Raw genomic sequence first — 17,579 nt, forward strand, 5'->3', positions numbered from 1 at the left:
GAGCAGGTGGCAGTATGTCTTAGAAATATCAATAGCATTATAAGAGTAGTCGGGCCAAGTACAGTAAATAATAGAGAAAATGTTAAATAAGAAGAAAGAAATGGTGTAGTGTTGCGTGATATAGTGTGTGGTGTGGTGCAGTGTGGTATACCATGGTTTGGTATGATATTGTTACCATAGTGTAGCGGTTAACATCTTGGCTTAGAAACCAGGAGACTATATTCTAGGTTTCCCTTAGGCATGAAAGCCAGCTGGCTAACTTTCTCACTTTCTCACAGCCCAACCCACCTCATAGGGTTGTTGTTGTGGAGAAAAATACGAGGCAGTAATATTTAATATATTCACCACCAAGGGAGGGAGGGGATGGAATTTTTAAAAAAGGATATGTGCTAACCAATAAAATTGTCACCAATGAAGAATTGAGGTGATATATTAGAATTAAAAATATTTAAAGCTGATCAGATTAAAATTTTAATAACTATGACTTTAATACAACCACAGCAGGCTATTTTTAGTTTTTTTATTGTGCCCTATCACAGTAATGATGAAAGAAATGTTTCTTTGTCCTTTAAGCCAAGTTAAACTAATTTCTTTAATATGTCTGTCAATAAATATTAAATTTTAAAAGCAAGTAATACAAATAATGGTGTTAAAAGTACTGTCCTGTCCTGTATAAATCTATACTCAATAAAGCTTGGCAGTCATCTTTTAGGATTTCACTGAGAGATAATTTCAACTCCCTTGAACTGCTAACAATAGTACTTCTTTATCTAGATTTTTGTTGACAACTTTCTGCAATAATTTCAGGGATTCCAAGTTTTTAATATGTGGAATGATGAAACCAAGAAATTCTAATAACAGATTTTTTATTAGAAGATTTATTCACTACAACATCAAAATGAATCCAGAAGGAAAAATGGTTCATGGATCTGAAAATTAAGATGTTAGATTTTTATCTTTCCTAATACGGATACTAAAAATACTAAGAACTAATATTTTAAAAAATAAGCTACAAAGCAAAATAATTTACATTACATAATGCTATTTAAATAATAAATTGGATAGTATCTAACCTTTTGCAACATTTGCTTCATCTAAAACATGTCTATTATTTTGCAAGCCATCTAAAATATGCTTAAAAAGGGGGGAAAGGAAATACTAGATATTGTGGGGTTTAAAAAAGAACATCATTCTGGTAAATTCAAAATTTTCTATTAAAGGTACAAAAACACATCAAAAGAATGCTAATTTGGAACTTTATTCAATTTTAATATAACTGCTCAATATATACTAGGTAAGTTTTCACTGTCATTCTTCTCATTATGCACAGGAATGCTTTCAATTTATACTACCAGCCCTACCTCATGCCATTGATCTTTTACGGGATGCCATTGTAAAAGTAAAAGAGGTTCATGATGAACTTGAAGATCTACCTTCACCACCACCACCTCTTTCTCCTCCTCCAACCATCAGCCCTCACAAGCAGACAGAAGACAAAGGTGTACAGTGTGAGGAAGAGGAGGAAGAGAAAAAAGATAGTGGAGTTGCTTCAACAGAGGATAGTTCCTCCTCGCATATAACTGCTGCAGCCATTGCAGCAAAGGTGAGTTGAGGTTCTGTAAAAAGGAGCACATAAGTTTCTATCTCAGGTATTTTCTGTATATAGACAGAGATCAATCAAGAGTGAAGCTGATTTTTTTTTCACTCTGTAGCTACAATAATAACATTTCTAGATGATTAGTCATATTTTTTCTATATATATTATGCTTCCTTCACTTTTTAAAATGAATTATAAAGATATTCAGTCATGCATCTATCAAAAGGGGAAGTAAGATTCTCAATTGCTGCTAGTTTTTTTTCCCATTTGAAATGTTTATGCCACATTGAATGCCATTTCCATATTCTCATAGTCGCACAATGTGACATTTCAGTAGGTTCACAGGATTGCAAGAAAGGAGAAAGAGGAGAGAATGTGCTGTAGGTATATAAAAGACGGTTGTGAGTGATGTCTTTGTCTTGTCAAACACCAATTATGTGGGAGTGGGGCCTTTTTTAGCACTAGTTCATTTATAATCATTTTCTGGAAATCGTGCAGTAGAAATCTTTTAGAGTACCAAATCCTCAAGTTAATTATATATTTACCAAAAAAATGTCTGCTACTTTTGCAAAATTTTCAATAAATTTTGAGAGCAGTGCTCAAACTTCATAATGACAAGCTTTCATTAAAACTATTAAATTTCGTATAATTTTTTGGAAATTATCTCAGCTAAGTTTCAAATGATTTATTTCCAGTAACCAAATTCAGAATTGTAGTATAGTTGTTTGGGTCATGATATCTGTTACAGCTCACTGTATGAAGTAAATGCTGAAACCATTATGTCCAGATTAAATTATTTAATCAAATTTTAATATATTGGAACCTATCAATTGACAACAGTAGAAGCTAAATATTTATTTATAGTTCATAATAGTATTTGAGATCATGGTCTCCCCAGGCTAACTCCAGTATTCTAGACAGCTCTTTTACACTTTCAGGCAAGGAAAATTCTCGTATGCTTGTTTTTAGGATAGCAAACATATGTCCTATTAAAATGCTACAGGTAAGTGATTGAAAAAAATCAGCTTACTCCTGGGCATTGAAGTCTGTGCAACAGAAGGTTTCTTTTGAACCTGTATTAGTTTCCATTTTTTACATTTATATGTAATAATTTCCCATGAAGAGCTATAGATATTATGCTGGTGGAAGTGGGGGTATTCCCACATTTATTCCACAACTATCTAGTAAAGTAGGTTGATCTAAGAAAATTACTGGCCTGTAGCCCTAATTCATCCAGTGAGCCCCTTGCTTGGATGTGGATGTGGACTGTGGGTCCCTCTAGTTAAGGCTTTTTACTCAAAGGGATGTCACAAAGAAATCAGCATTTATCTTTACTCTGTAACAGGAAAAAACCCGATTGGGACCAGGAGGTACACATGTGTACCTTCTTTCCTTAATATATGAGGTGAATTGGTTAATAGAATGAGACTCTAATTAAAAACGGAAAATACCTGAGAACTAAACTGTGCTAATTTAAATGTGTACTTTCTTTCGTTAATATCTGAGGAGAATTGGTTAATAGAATGGGACTCTAATTAAAAACAGAAAATACCTGAGAACTAAACTGTGCTCATTTAAATATATTGCATTTAGGTGTGCCACCTATTTTCACCCTCGTCTCCTGTACACCATTTTGCTTGTTTAGCTTCTTATTTTCCTGCCATTGCATTCATGGTTATTATGTATTGTACATTAGAAGCATCCATCCTATACCAGTTCTGCTGTTATCATGGCAAAAGGTGAACATCCCATTCCTGGTCTCATCTGTTATCCCTCTCACTCATCAGACAGTGCAGGAGAACCGGTAAGACACACCTACCAGAATGTTTCGCACAAATATCTTCAGTCAGATTGCTTGCCTTCTCATTGTATGTTACAAGGAGCTACAGTTATTTTCTTTATTCCCAATGACATACTGTTTTGCTCTCTGAGCAAACAAGTTTTAAATTTCCATTCTGTCAATTTTTATTAAATAGATAATAATTAACATTTATTTTAGCTGTGAAGTATTAATTTTAAATTTTATTGCTCTCTGATTGAAGACTTGTTTTGGTTTAGATTTATTTATCTCTGGAGACTGCTCAGAAATTTTAAACATCATATTTGTATACCATAAAACTAAAATATTCTTCTGTACTTCAAAGGAGCCACGGTGTATGGATTTTCAAATTACTTGGCTTTGGATAATATGCAGATATTTCTGGTAGATGCTTTTACTGATTATCCAATGCTGATTTTTTTAAAAAAAACACTTGCTCATCATATTCCAATACTCTTTAAAAAAACTTTTATCACTCACAAAATAGAAACTGAAGAGAGAATATCTAAGTTGCCTTGCATATATTTGTCATTGTTCCCTTCTAAATTGGTCAAGTATCAAATCTTGTGTTGCATTATAATTAGAATCTGAATGATAACCCCTTTCTAATTCTGAAAAACCTATATTTGCTAGCATTAGAAAGCTGTGATTATGAGTATCATTAAAAAACCCTTAGCTAAATAAAATTACCATGAATAAGCTTGCCTCCCTAATATTTTTTTTCCTATAAGCAGCTAGAATATTCATGTCTGCACTACGGTTGTTATAGGTAGACAGCTTCTATTTGGAGAAGAGCCATGCTGGGACGGGTGTATGTATCTTCTTTTCCCTTTTCCCTTTTTACAATTCAGAAAGAAGGTTCTTTTCCCAGTCCCTTGCAAAATATAGGAGGATAAAGGAAAGACGTATTGTGCGAAGGGGTCTCTTCATTTCCTTGTAGTAGCCTAACTTATTATTGGAGGAATGGGAATTGAAACACAATTCCTTCACAAGAAATAGACAGTTAGACTTTACTTGCACATCCGTAAGAATAAAATTAGCTGGAATAATTTTCATTATAATAAAAAATATAGTATTTTCTTTTATATAAATGCTTATTCAGAAAACAAACTGGTTATAGCCCCAATTTTCTTTTTTTTCTTTTTTTGTAAAATACAAGCTAAAATAAGTCCCTTTAGCTTTTAAAAACTTGTTGTTCCACTCCTATTGTTATAGCTGATCAGTTCGTCATCATCCTAAAAATTCTGTGAACATACTCATGTGTAATGAATTCATTTTGTTGATTAAGAAATTGTCAACTACAAGCAATAAATAAATAAATACCATGCATCCTAGCCTTCATTGAACTTTGATCTGGCAGAAGGAAACATCCAGATTGAATACTGAAGAGCTATGTTTTTTACAAACACAAATGAAATGCAGTAAGCCTGTTGCCTTTTCCATCCTTCCTCAGGTTGGATTGGAACGGTGAAAGGGATTTTTTCCTCATGATATATCTGTGATTGTTTAGAGCAGGAATATCAAACTTGCGATCCACGGGCTGGATGTGTCACGCGCTGCCAACACGCACTTCAGTTTAGCGAAGGGGGGGAAGTTGTGATACATCACGTGATGACAACACATCGCGAGTTTGACACCCCTGGTTTAGAGGAAGGATATTTGTATAGGTTTATATAATCTCACTCCTAGGTTTTATGTTTAAGGGAAAGCTTACTTGCTTCCATTCCAGGTTTTATCCATAAACAAGCACTCAATTTTTTCTCAACCTCTCTATTTTATATCTCTTATATCTTCAGCAGACATTGAAAAGATTTTTAGAAAAGAAATACCCTACTGGTATAGAATCACTGTTAAATATGTACTGGTAGTTGTAACACAAAATGTCTATTTCATCAGAATATCTTTTATATAATCAATACATTTCTATTAATCTTTCTTGAAATACTAATATAGAGAAAAGAATAGAATTGCACTTAAATAAAATTAGACTATTTTCTTACATCAAGAAGCAGTTATTTGTGAAATACTTTTTAAAAAGTGATTTCTGAAATAAATATAAAACAAAATTATGCTTTATTGTACATTCTTGATGAAGTTATATTTTCTCTGAATGTGATTTAGAATTTAAATCTAAATCCCATCAAAATGGTGCAGCACTTTCAGAATTAAATATTAGAATTGGGTATGCTTCAGAAATTATTCAAAAAGTGCTTTAAGAATGAAGCTTTACTTAAAGCAATTGTATCTTTTTGCAAGCTTCTGAGATAGCCTAAAAAAAGGTGTGCATGCTTTAAGGAAATTACTGATTTTTAATGCGATTTCTTAAAGCATTAAAGAAGCAATTTTTATTTACATTCAAAGTCTCTGTAATGGTATGTGCATATGATCTTGGGAGATGAGGAAAAGATGCTGCCTAGGGAATGATCAGAAAAGAGGAAGCATAGTGTGCAGCTGTGTAATAGGCTGAGGAAGCAACTCAGAAAAGAACTTCCCTAACTACTCACCTTATAAAAGAGACTATGGGAGATTTGTAATATCAGATTTGCACGTTTCTGTTAACCTGCAATAAAGTAAAATTAGCTCATCTGCTTAGGTTTCCTGCTTGGTCCACTTGGGAAGGCCGACAATCTCTAACATGAAAAAGTACAAATGGAGATCTTCCTGCTTTTAAAGAGACAGATTTAGACTTCAGAATCTATTTATAGCAAATAGGAAAAAGTCTGTACAGATCTTTCAAAGTTTCTTTAACTTTAGGTTTCAAAAGACACTGCATATTGTTAGATTTAAAAGTTACTGACCTCAGTCCACTCAGCTCAGCATTTAAAAATATGTGTGAACAAAATACTGTTCCAATTTTTTTGTAATCTTAAGACTTCAAATAAATTTATATGAACTTTTTCCCCTGGGTTGGTTTTTTTTGTACTCTAGGAGTATTTAATATTAGAATAATTCAATAACAAAGGAGGCTCTTTAACATTTATATCTTCACGTTTTTGAAGCACTTTGGATCACTGGGGAGGAGCATGTATTATAATTTACCTGTAACAGAAGAAATTAAATTGATCACACTGAGCCCTGAGAGGAGAAAAAGAACAAGATCAATTGATGTTAAGGTTTCTTTTTAAATAAAAACACAGAAAAACATGAAATGATTAATATTGCCAAAATAAGGCTAAGTAATTTCTCAGTTGTAATTTATAAGGCAGGTTTTGGTTACTGGATATAGTATAGTCTAACTGGAATTGGGGGGGGGGGGGGATGCCTGAACATTTTAATATTATTGGCTACTTTAGACATATGATTAGATATTTTTCAATTTTTCCCCTTTAACTTTCTATATAGTGTCTGTCAACATTTCTCTTTAACGTTGCATATTGCTTGTGTTAGTTATGTTTGTTGTTTCTTTCTTGCATTGCATTTTTTTTGTATTTATGGAATAAGTCATGTGACTTGAAAATATTGTGGTGCATTATCCTAAATTTAAAGGGAAGAAAAGGAGTAAGATGAAGATGGGAAAAGGAAGATAATAAATTCATTAAGTAGAATTATTTTGCCAAACAAGCACCTAGATCCAAAGAACTCATGAAAGAAATAGAGAAAGTATAACAGCTAAACTCAGAGAGCACCAAGGACTCCACATATCATTCATGGTATAACCAGCTAAATAATTTAATACAATTTTAAATTTTAATTTCAATTTTAAAATAGAAACCTAGATTTTTTTAAAAAAATATTTGGATGGATGGAAAGAGACTGAGATAGACAGACAGACAGACAGACAGACAGACAGACAGACAGACTTAGATATACACACGCACCAAACTAAAAATATTTCCATAAAATATAATAAGTAAGTAAGATGCTTATAGATACAAAAAACATCTTATGAGGGAAATGTTTAAAAGCGTTTGTAAAACAAAAAATAAGAACCCCTTAAAAACATACTTTAATTACCAAAGCAGAATTCAGTAATCTGGAATTTGAGTAAAAATTTCCACTATAGGTGACAATGTGTTCTGTATATTTTCATAATATATATATATATATATTATGTAGGGAGATAGATTCAACTATGTTAATTAAATTAGGATAAGAGTCAAATATGCAAATTTCTTGACTGTATCTCATATTACCATTAATAAACTAAATAGAACTAATTACAGAGCAGAACTGTCACTTTATCTCTTAATTGACTTGGTGATAATATTACATCTTCTGCTTAATTATATTGTTTGCAGTCCTATGTATTTTCCTTTTGTTTATTTTAAATATTTTATGTTCCATGTTTGTTATTGTTTTCTAGGCAGCTGGTTGTAACCATTAATAAATTTATGCAAATATAAAACGATTTTTAAAGTCATAGATGACTAAGATTCCCAGTAAATGATAAAGTAAATACTTTAAGTGCTATTGGTTCAGAAGGGATCAGATACTATTAATAAGTTGCATGGTGTCACCAAGGGGTACAGTATCCTGGCAACCAGGCTCAGAAAATGCTAGATATTTTCATCCTGAGGCCTAAGGGTATCTATGTATCTCTACCCTCCAAAGCTCTGGAATTGGCAACCAGAAAGAAACACTTTTAGGTAATAGTGATTATCAATGGAAATATCAGCAAATTTAGTTAAAATATCTTCCTTCATGTTTTTTTAAGAAAAACATTTTCAATCCTGTTTTCAGATTAATTTATCATTTTTAAATGTGTGGGATATTCTGCTATAAAAATCCTCTAAGGCAGTGATGGCGAACCTATGACACGCGTGTCAGTGCTGACACGCGTAGCCATTTGGGGTGACACGCACAGGATTTCATGCGATTCATCCTCGGCTCCTGCACGGCCGCCGAGGATGAAAGAATCTGTGCTGGAGGAACGGGGGGGCGGGACGTGTGATCTCCCCCGCCCACACTCACTTACTGTATCGCCGCGGCCCCTTTCTGAGCGCAGGGGCTGCTGGTAAGGCGTGCGTGCCGTGCGCACACACGTCATCAGCGCGGCGAGGGAGGACCCGCAGGAGAGGAGCGCGGGAACAGTGCGCGCCTCTCTCCAGTCAGGCCGGCACAGAGAGTCTACTCCTGGGACTGTCGGTTACGACCGCACCACAGCAGGGAACAGCGGAGTGCCAACGGGAACTGTGAGCGCCATTAGCAGCAACTATTGGGGTGCCATGGACTTGTAATTGCCCACAATAACTGAGATAAGTGAGGGGGAGGTTGTGTTAGCTTGTTAGGCTGGTTAACCCCTAATTGGCTATCTATAATTCTATCTGCTGTCACTGGCCCACTGATGGAGCACCCAAAAAATAAAAAACAAAGGTTAAGTAAAGGGAGTGGTAGTGGCAGTGGCCGACCCTTTCAAGAGACATGGAGCGAGATGTATGGCATTATAGAAAAAAATGGCAGATCATTTTGCGTTCTATGTACTGAAACGGTAGTAAGCAGAACGTGGAATATAAATAGACATTTTGAAACTAATCATTCCCAGCTCTTGGAAAAAAGTGAGGATGAAAGAAGTTACTAAGCAGGTATGTTAAATAATTTGTTTTTGGTTTATTAAATACAATTATATATTGCAATTATACATTTTTGTAGTTTAAACTATAAATTGCGCAAAAGTATGTTTTTGTCGAAGTGACACACAACGCGAGTTATGCTCGATTTTTTGCCGATTTTTGACACACCACGCCAAAAAGGTTGCCCATCACTGCTCTAAGGCTAAGATGTTTAGAAATTTATGAAACGGTCTAAGAGCTCTCTCTCTCTCTCTCCCTCTCTCTCTTTTAATGCTACCATTCCAAACAACTAAAAAGTTGCTGTTGCTTTTACATAAAGCGGAGTTGGAAGTTATTGCTTCTTAGACAAAGCTGATTTTCCTTTTCTATCAATTAAAATCAATCTTGGCTAAAATTGCCAATCAAGTTACCCAATCAATCATGAGGTTTTCTACCTGATTTTTAGGCCTCCTGGTAGATTGCTAAGTTAATTAAAGAAAGATGTGTTTTGAGAAAGAACAGAGGACAACAGATTTTAATTATTTATTACTTCAGTGTATATTTTCCCACCTATTAGGTAATGTATTCCACATTATAACTAGTTAAACGGATTAATTCTAAAATGCTAACTGAAAAGAAAGTTTCTGACTTCTTTTCTGAAGAAAAAAGAGAGGGAGGGGAGAACTAATTTCAGCTCTAAAATGGTTTTAAGCTATATTGAGGTCTGGAAGCATTTTATTTTCTGAATTATGTACATCATTTCAAATAGATTTAATTTCAATTTATTTTCATGTTTAGATTCCAGATTCCATCATATCTCGTGGTGTTCAGGTGCTCCCACGAGACACAGCCTCACTTAGCACTACCCCTTCAGAATCCCCTCGTGCCCAAGCTACTTCTCGTCTCTCTACTGCTTCCTGTCCCACACCAAAAGTAAGTACAGCAGCTTGCCTGCATTCAGAAGTGGGAACTGTCTTGATAAATGTTTTCTGCTGCTGAAAGGTAGTTCGCATGGAAGATTTTATATTGTTGAGAATCATCAAAAAGGTGAAGATAGTGCTATATTGTATATACACGTGTGTGTGTGTGTGTGTGTGTGTGTGTGTGTGTGTGTGTGTAAAAGTTTATATATTTACTGGTGTTTATTTCCTTTAAGCTTGCCAATTTTCATACCTATTTTTAAAGATATATTTTAAAGTGCTTTCTTTTCTTATTGCAGTATGAACCATAAGGCTGTGAATTTCTTGCAGGGCTCTATTAATCCATAAAATTGCTCTTGAAAAAGAGAACTAAGGAAATAATTTATTTTTGTAAACACATTTATACCCAAGATCTGGCATTTTCTGCCTCACTGTCCTATTAATGTACAGGTAGTCATCAACCAACACCACAATTAGGACTGGAATTTGGGTCACTAAGCAATATGGTCATTAAGCAAGTTATCTCATGACCTGACTCAGTTTTACAACCATTTTACCACAGTTGTTAAGTGAGTTACAGAGTCATTAAGCTTTTCCCATTGATTTTCCTTGTCAAAAGCTGGCTGGAAGATCCCAAACAATGATCATGTGACCATAAGGACACTACAACTGCCATAAATGTGTGCCTGTTGCCAAGTGCCCAAATAGTGATCACATGAACCCAGGGGTGATACGATGGTTGTAACTTTGAGGACAGATCATAAGTCACATTTTTCAGCATTGTTATAACGCCAAAACATCATTAAATGAATGGCCATTAGTCGAAGACTACCTGTATTTCAAGCATTTTCAAGACAACAGTTTTGCCCCAACTTGGATACTTGCTGCCTCCTCTTTGGAAACTCTAAATTATATGGGAAGTTTTAATGCCAGCCTATGAAATGACACGTTTGTGCTTTAGATATTATTTCACATGGATTGTTCAGGACTTTTGCAGGTGATCCAATGCACTTGGCATAATACAGTATATCCACAGCAAATTTGGACAAATGGCAAATCTAGTGAAATATATAGCTTCTCTTGGAACATGAATTCTCTTCTGTTTGCTCTTTTATATGAAAAGGCTTTATTTCTGGCATTTTAATACTAGCATATTTAACAAAAAACAGAATAAATCTAATGAAATGTTTCCTGGTTCATGGTTCTTTGAAATTACAAATCTCTGGTGATTATTATTTATTTATTTCTGCAAGCCGTATTAAGGTATGTCAAGCTATTAATTTATATTTTTTCAATGTTCTGGCATTTGTTATGATGCATTTCATATGTTGGATAATACATATATTCCTGAATAGCAAAAGTAGGCTTGATATAGAAATGTGTTAAAACTTTTAATTGATCCTTTAGAGCTTTGTATTGTTTTTCTTGTTAGTTTTGAGATTATCCTTTTTTCTTTTCAAAATTAATTAAGACCAATTACAAGATAATGGTATAATAAACCCTCAGTTTAATGGTTATTCAGAATCAAATATTTGTTGAATCCATAAATTTTCATCAACTTCATCTGGTTCAGTTCATCAATTCGCATTGTTACCATATTATATAGATGACATAAATAGATGCAAATAACCTAATCAATATTATTTGTCTGGACAACTTCAAGTACAATGGCTTTTGACTTTTTTTCCAAGTGATTTTCTAGAGGGAAATTTTGTATCTGAAGTCCTCTAAACAAAAAATCCATTAAAATGAGGATTTATCTATGTCTGGAAATGTACTAAGTTTGGATGAATAAAATAAATAAAAATTGTAGACTCAGTTTTTGAGGTCTGTGCCTTAATTTCTCTTTTTTATAAAAGTAGATGTTGCACATTTATTTTTGAATTTGAAATAGTAGTTATTTTGAAATTGGATATTGTACAGGGCATGTACACTCAAATAAAATGGATATCTATGCTCTGCAACCTAATATGAAAAAATCTATACTATTTTTTCTTCAAGGAATACAAATTATTAAATTATATAAATGGGCTAAAATGTAATGATTGAATTCTTTGCAACCATACTTTTATACATAATTTATTGGAATATGATTTCCCATGACATAGTCAAATATATTTTAAATTAGATTGAATGTCAATTACAAACTTTTAAATAGTTTAGCTTGCTGTAAAATTGCTTGTCCTCCAACCCAGATTATGTATTGGGGATTCTTTTTTTAGGTGGTTTTGTGCAAGCCCTGGAGAAAGTGTTCCAATGTGAATAAAGAGCAAAGAGAGGAAGCAAAATGTGCCTTTCTCCCTCCTCATTTAAAAACCCACTTGACAGAGTTTCCCTGTTCCTGATTTTTCTGATAGTTTGATCTTTGTGGGCTTTAAATGCTCTTGCCCTAGATTGATAGGTTAAATTTTTGAAAAATCCTTTCAATGTCCCAATCTCATTCACTACTCATGCACCTTATACTGAGTTAATCCAATAAACATATTATATCTCTGTTTCAGAATGTGAAAATGTTTTCAATTCACTTTATCATATGCCTTCTTTAAAATGATAAATGTACTATAACCTTTCTGATGGTCACATATTTCTCAATGACCTACTGAAGAGTAAAAATTTGATTTGGGTATCCCTGGCATAAAGTTGTGATGCACTTCCAAATTTTAATAATGATTCTTACTCATACACTTTCACGCAAAATTTTGCTAAACAGTTTTGTTTCCTATCTCTTTGCATAGAGCAACATTAATGGCACACACACACCCCGTATGCATTATACAGTAATTCTCCTTTCACCTTTTTTACAGCAATAATTCATTTAAATGACATTTTTCTCATAATAGCCTTTTTCAGTTGATCTTCCTACAAGCCTTCATACTTCCAATTAGCATAACCTCAAACACTTGTGTGGCACTTTATACCATATTTCTTTTTGTTCTTTTCCAAATCAGTTTCCATATCATCTTTCTTATGGCCACTTTGTTTTCATTCTGTTGGAAGCTTACATTAATATATTTTGCAATACTTTTCATTTAGGACTTTTTTTTCTCCAGTTCTATTCTCGCTCTAGTTTTTTTCACCTCTTTTTCTTTCCTTCCTTGTTCATTTTTTTCCTCACATCCACACTTGTCATTACCCCAAAAAGGGTCTGCCCCACATTCAGAACCTCTTGTCAGCCTGTTATCTTTCACCTCTCTGCCTTTCATCATAGTCAAACCAGTCACACTTCTATATTCATTTTATGCTTAAGCCGTGTATTTAAAGCTGTCCTTTTTTCTAAGCAAATTCGTGCCAGTCATCATTCTCATTCATTCTTCTGGCTCTGAAGGGCTCAATCACTTCTTCTGTACTCTGTCATCTCATTCTCACTATCACCTTTGTAATCTATTAGAATAATTCTTTTTTCCATACAGTTTTTCCCCAAAAAATTCAATTCTTATTCTTTCTGGAACATAATATGGAACTATCACTAACATAAGAATTTCTGTTTGACTTCATGCTTTTTGACCTTTTATTTTCCAATTAAATTTGTATTTTCACTTTTGCCTACATATTAACTTTATTTGAAAGTTCAAACTTTCATTCATATATGTTACCTTCTTCAGCATTATCTTGGATTTACACCCTGCCTTCATTTTATTTCATTTCATTAATTCGTGTTCTTTATCACATACTCTTATATCCCAAATCATAATCTTTCACACACCATAGTCATTTCAAAATCAGCTCGTGAATGCCATTTACAGCTGTGGTGAACTGAGGCTTTCACAAGTCTCAGTTCACTGCATGTATCTTCCTAATTAATCACAAGGTCCTAGCTTTTTGTGAAATGTTTTGTGCATTGTTAGACTAAAATTTGGTTGCATTTCTGACATACTAGCTCAAATTTGCCCAATATGAGCAGTGTTGTGTCCTTACTATTATCAGGGAATGCCACATGTGTCATTGGTCAAGTCATTGAAACAATTTAGATTGGGCTAAATAAAATACATTTAATTTGCTTAACTAGCCACTAACAATACTAATATTTATTTTTGCTAATTATTATTGAGCTAAAGTATTGAATATTTTTTGAAATTCTTTCTAACTTATTATATTTCTTTTTTCCCATTCATTAGTAACTCATAAAAATATTAAATGATTTAAAACTCCAAGTAGATATATTAAAAAACCCTCCTGTCACTGAAAGTTAAAAATAAGATTAGGATAAATTTCCAATTCCTTCAAATGAATTTGTAGGACATCATTGTTCCCTTTATGACACTAAATTTTACACAATTCCCCAAAAGTAAAGTAGACAAAAAATAAATTATAAATAGAGACAAATTTCATGCAGAGTCCAGCTTCCAACACTTCTAATATCAGGTTATCAGCTTGATCTGAAACCAAGTGTTCTCCCAATAAGTGTTGTGTACATACCTGTCTGAAGCCACAGTTCAAAAATAGATCACAGAAAAACATCACATTATTAACTGCAATTAATAAAATCTGACATACCATGTGTACCATTAATTTATCCCTTCATCTACATTTGCCAACCATTCTGACTCATAAGCCATAATATCCTACAAAACCTACACATTCATTGACATTCCTTTGTCTCCTTCCAAAAAAAACATCAAAAAAGGGGGGGGAGGTGACAGAAGCTGAATGAGTACAAAAATAGTTGTATTGGAAAAGAATGTTCTTGGTTTTGTTATACAAATTTTAGATTTAGTGCATCTGGAAAAATAGTTTACAGCAATAAAAGTCATTATGACTAAGCTTTTATCTTCAGTGTTAAACATTTTATTAATCTAGCCAAAGGGGTATTTAGTTTCCAAAGGTTTGAATTTTTTATAGTGTTGCTATTCTAACTAGGTATAAAATGAAAAATTGAGCATTCTGATATGTGAGCTCAGCAAATTGAAAACCCGTTGTTTTTTCTTCTCTTTATATTTGATCAGTTGATTCATGTAGTAAACTTGTCAGAATTGATACTTTACATATATGCTTTTTTGCTTTTACTAATTCCATATCCTATCTACATTGTTTGGAAAATTATTTTTACCTTGCTAGTGATTTATTAAAAGTTTATTTTTAATAAAATCTAATATACAGTTGTAAAGTCAAGTATGGCAAATATTCATAAAATTAATTAAAAGTGCCAATAGTTAGTTGAAAAAAACTTTTGAAATATACAAACGGATGAAAGATGTAGCCATAGAAAATAATAAATAATAATAATGTGAAATGAAGAATCTAAATGCTCTGGGACTTTAGAATTTAACCAAATAAGTATCTTCCACATAACATCAAGAATTAATCGTTAATAAGAAAGACAAAAAAGTCTGCATAGTGGATGTTGCAGAATCTGAAGAGTAAAAGAGAGAAGAACTACAGAAAATTACAAAATACAAAAATCTGCAAATAGAAGTAGAACATCTGTGGCAAAAAAAGAGGCAAAGTTAATACCAATAATATACGTGCAATTCCCAAACATCTGGAGCACCACTTTAATACTTTTGGCATTGACAAAATCATAATTGGCCAATTGCAAAGCTGGTTTACTTGAAACAGATTACATCCTATGATGATACTTCTAACACCATCAAACAATAACATTTGCCTATTCCAGATCTTTGAGAAGAACTCGATATGTGGATTAAAATGCAAAATCCAATCTAAACATCTGATTCTGTGACCAAACATAGTAATAATGATCTTGTCTGTACTACGGCAAAGTATATCAATAAAATCTCATACTTGCTTTAGATGGATGCTCTAATGATTTCTGGAAAATCAGAAGTCAAAATCCATTGTCAAATATCTTAGGAATTTTTAGCATAGATAGAGCACTGGAATTTGACTTAGAGAAATGTGCTACAGTAGCAGTCATGAAATTGAACAGTAATGGAACTGAAATGGAATGGAATTGAAATGCCAAATAGTCAAATTATCAGGAGCTATCAAGATGAAACACTTATGACAACTGCAGTGTACCAGGGTCATGTCATCTTGGGCGTTTAATAGTTGGATAACTTCTAGCATGGGTAGGTTAAAAATGTGATTACTAAAGAAATATATCCAAGTAAAAAAGTAAGAAAAATAAGAAAAGTACTAAAGACAAAATTGAATGGTGGAAACACCATCAAAGCCATTAATACACAGGCCATACCTGTGATTCAGTAAACACTGCTGGAATTATCGACTGGAGAAAGGCTGAACTGAACAATCAGGACTGTATTTAGCATAGAACGATAGTGTTGTGGTATCCAAGTTCTTTTATATATTTCTAGAAGGTCCAGATAATATGTGGTGCTAATTTGGCCTTTTTCTGGATTTCAGAATCTGACACCTATCCATATTTTTGTAAATTATTAGATATTCTACTTTGGCCTCTTATCTTCCAAAGACCACAGAAGAGTTTCATTGACTCTGTGCTATTGGTGGAAGAAGAATACTTTTCTAATCATTTTTGTTGTTTTTCCATGTTCTTAAAATGCCTCTAAACCTCCTAAAACATCCTAAAAAACAATGCTAACTTACTTGCCTTCAGGTTAATTCCAGCTGTAGAAGAATAATTATTCAATTCTGTGCCACCTGCACCTATTTTACAGTTACGTTGTTTCCCTTTTTAACTGTTTCCAGCTTATGACTTTCCTTTTGAGCCTTCATGCTGCTCATAGGCTATTTAGTATGTTTTAAGAAAAGTACAAATTAAAGCTCGGGGTGTGAAATGTGTGAATATTATTGTGTATCTTTAAAAGAAATGTTCTACTTTCATGTATTTTTTAGAGATGGGGAATGGGAGAGTCCTGAAAATGTTCATCAGCAAAACAGAAACTATTGATTGACTTGGCAACTATATTCAACTGCTTCTATGGCAGTTAAATTGCTCAATATGGCAAAATTAAGAGTCCCAGCTCAGATTTGCATTTAGAAATTTATTGAGTCTTAACAGAATATATATTTCAATAAATATTTATATATTTATTGCAAATACTGATCCAATATACATACACTGGGGTAGCAAAACAATTATTCCTTATGATGGCAAAACACAGATATGATGCTTACTCACTTGGTATTGCTAAAATAATTATGTGCTTATTTTTGACAAAAAAGGAAAATTAAAAATCCATCCTAGCATTACTTTTTGATAAACTCTCACCAATAACAATCATAAAATATTTCTGTCATAAAAGACTTTGGAGAGGTTATAAAATCTTTCCATTTTGGAATTGTGAAATCATTTTCAAATGTTCAATTATTAATTCAGTATATTGAATGTTGCATTTTTGAATTTAATCTTTTTATTGTATTCATTGAATCTAAATACAATTAAGCATGGGATAAATGTAAACATTTATTTTTAAATCATTTTAAAATACTCTTTGTATCTCTCTATGTATGCAGAGAATATCATTTTTTATAACATTGATTACAAAACAGTATTGTCTTGTACACACAATTACAGTGTTTCATTTTATGATTAGGTGTTTTTAAGTATAAAAGAGTATTGATATTTTAATAATTATTTCTCTGAATAGTCTTTTTAAGTCACATTAAAATATGTTAACCTGGAATAAGAGACAATAATCTCTAATTGATTTCTGAAATTACATGCCATATATTCCATACATACTGCTTTATCTAATTTCTTACATAATTTCCTTTAACTATAAGTTTTTAAAAATTCTGTACTAATTCAAAAATACGAATATGTATGAATTATAATAATATATATTCCCTTATAGTTTATCTTAATTTGTATT

General features: G+C 32.8%; 1 protein-coding gene across 14 annotated transcripts in view; it reads left to right on the plus strand.

The window, feature by feature from the left end:
• GPHN (gephyrin) overlaps window positions 1-17,579 on the plus strand; it is a 234,873-nt gene that overhangs the window by 146,071 nt on the left and 71,223 nt on the right. For 7 of the 14 annotated variants that reach the window (XM_087720983.1, XM_087721001.1, XM_087721009.1 and 4 more), the window contains 3 exons: window positions 1,331-1,603; window positions 3,294-3,401; window positions 9,704-9,838. In XM_087720983.1, coding sequence (XP_087577109.1) covers window positions 1,331-1,603; window positions 3,294-3,401; window positions 9,704-9,838 — 516 coding nt within the window. The remainder of the gene's footprint in view (window positions 1-1,330; window positions 1,604-3,293; window positions 3,402-9,703; window positions 9,839-17,579) is intronic. The other 7 variants (XM_087721025.1, XM_087721052.1, XM_087721077.1 and 4 more) reach the window with 1 other exon arrangement.

The sequence above is a fragment of the Thamnophis sirtalis genome, unplaced genomic scaffold (assembly GCF_051295495.1).
Source record: "Thamnophis sirtalis isolate CommonGarterSnake01/CBP01778 unplaced genomic scaffold, rThaSir2_p1.2 scaffold_1, whole genome shotgun sequence".
NCBI classification, from domain to species: Eukaryota; Metazoa; Chordata; class Lepidosauria; order Squamata; family Natricidae; genus Thamnophis; species Thamnophis sirtalis.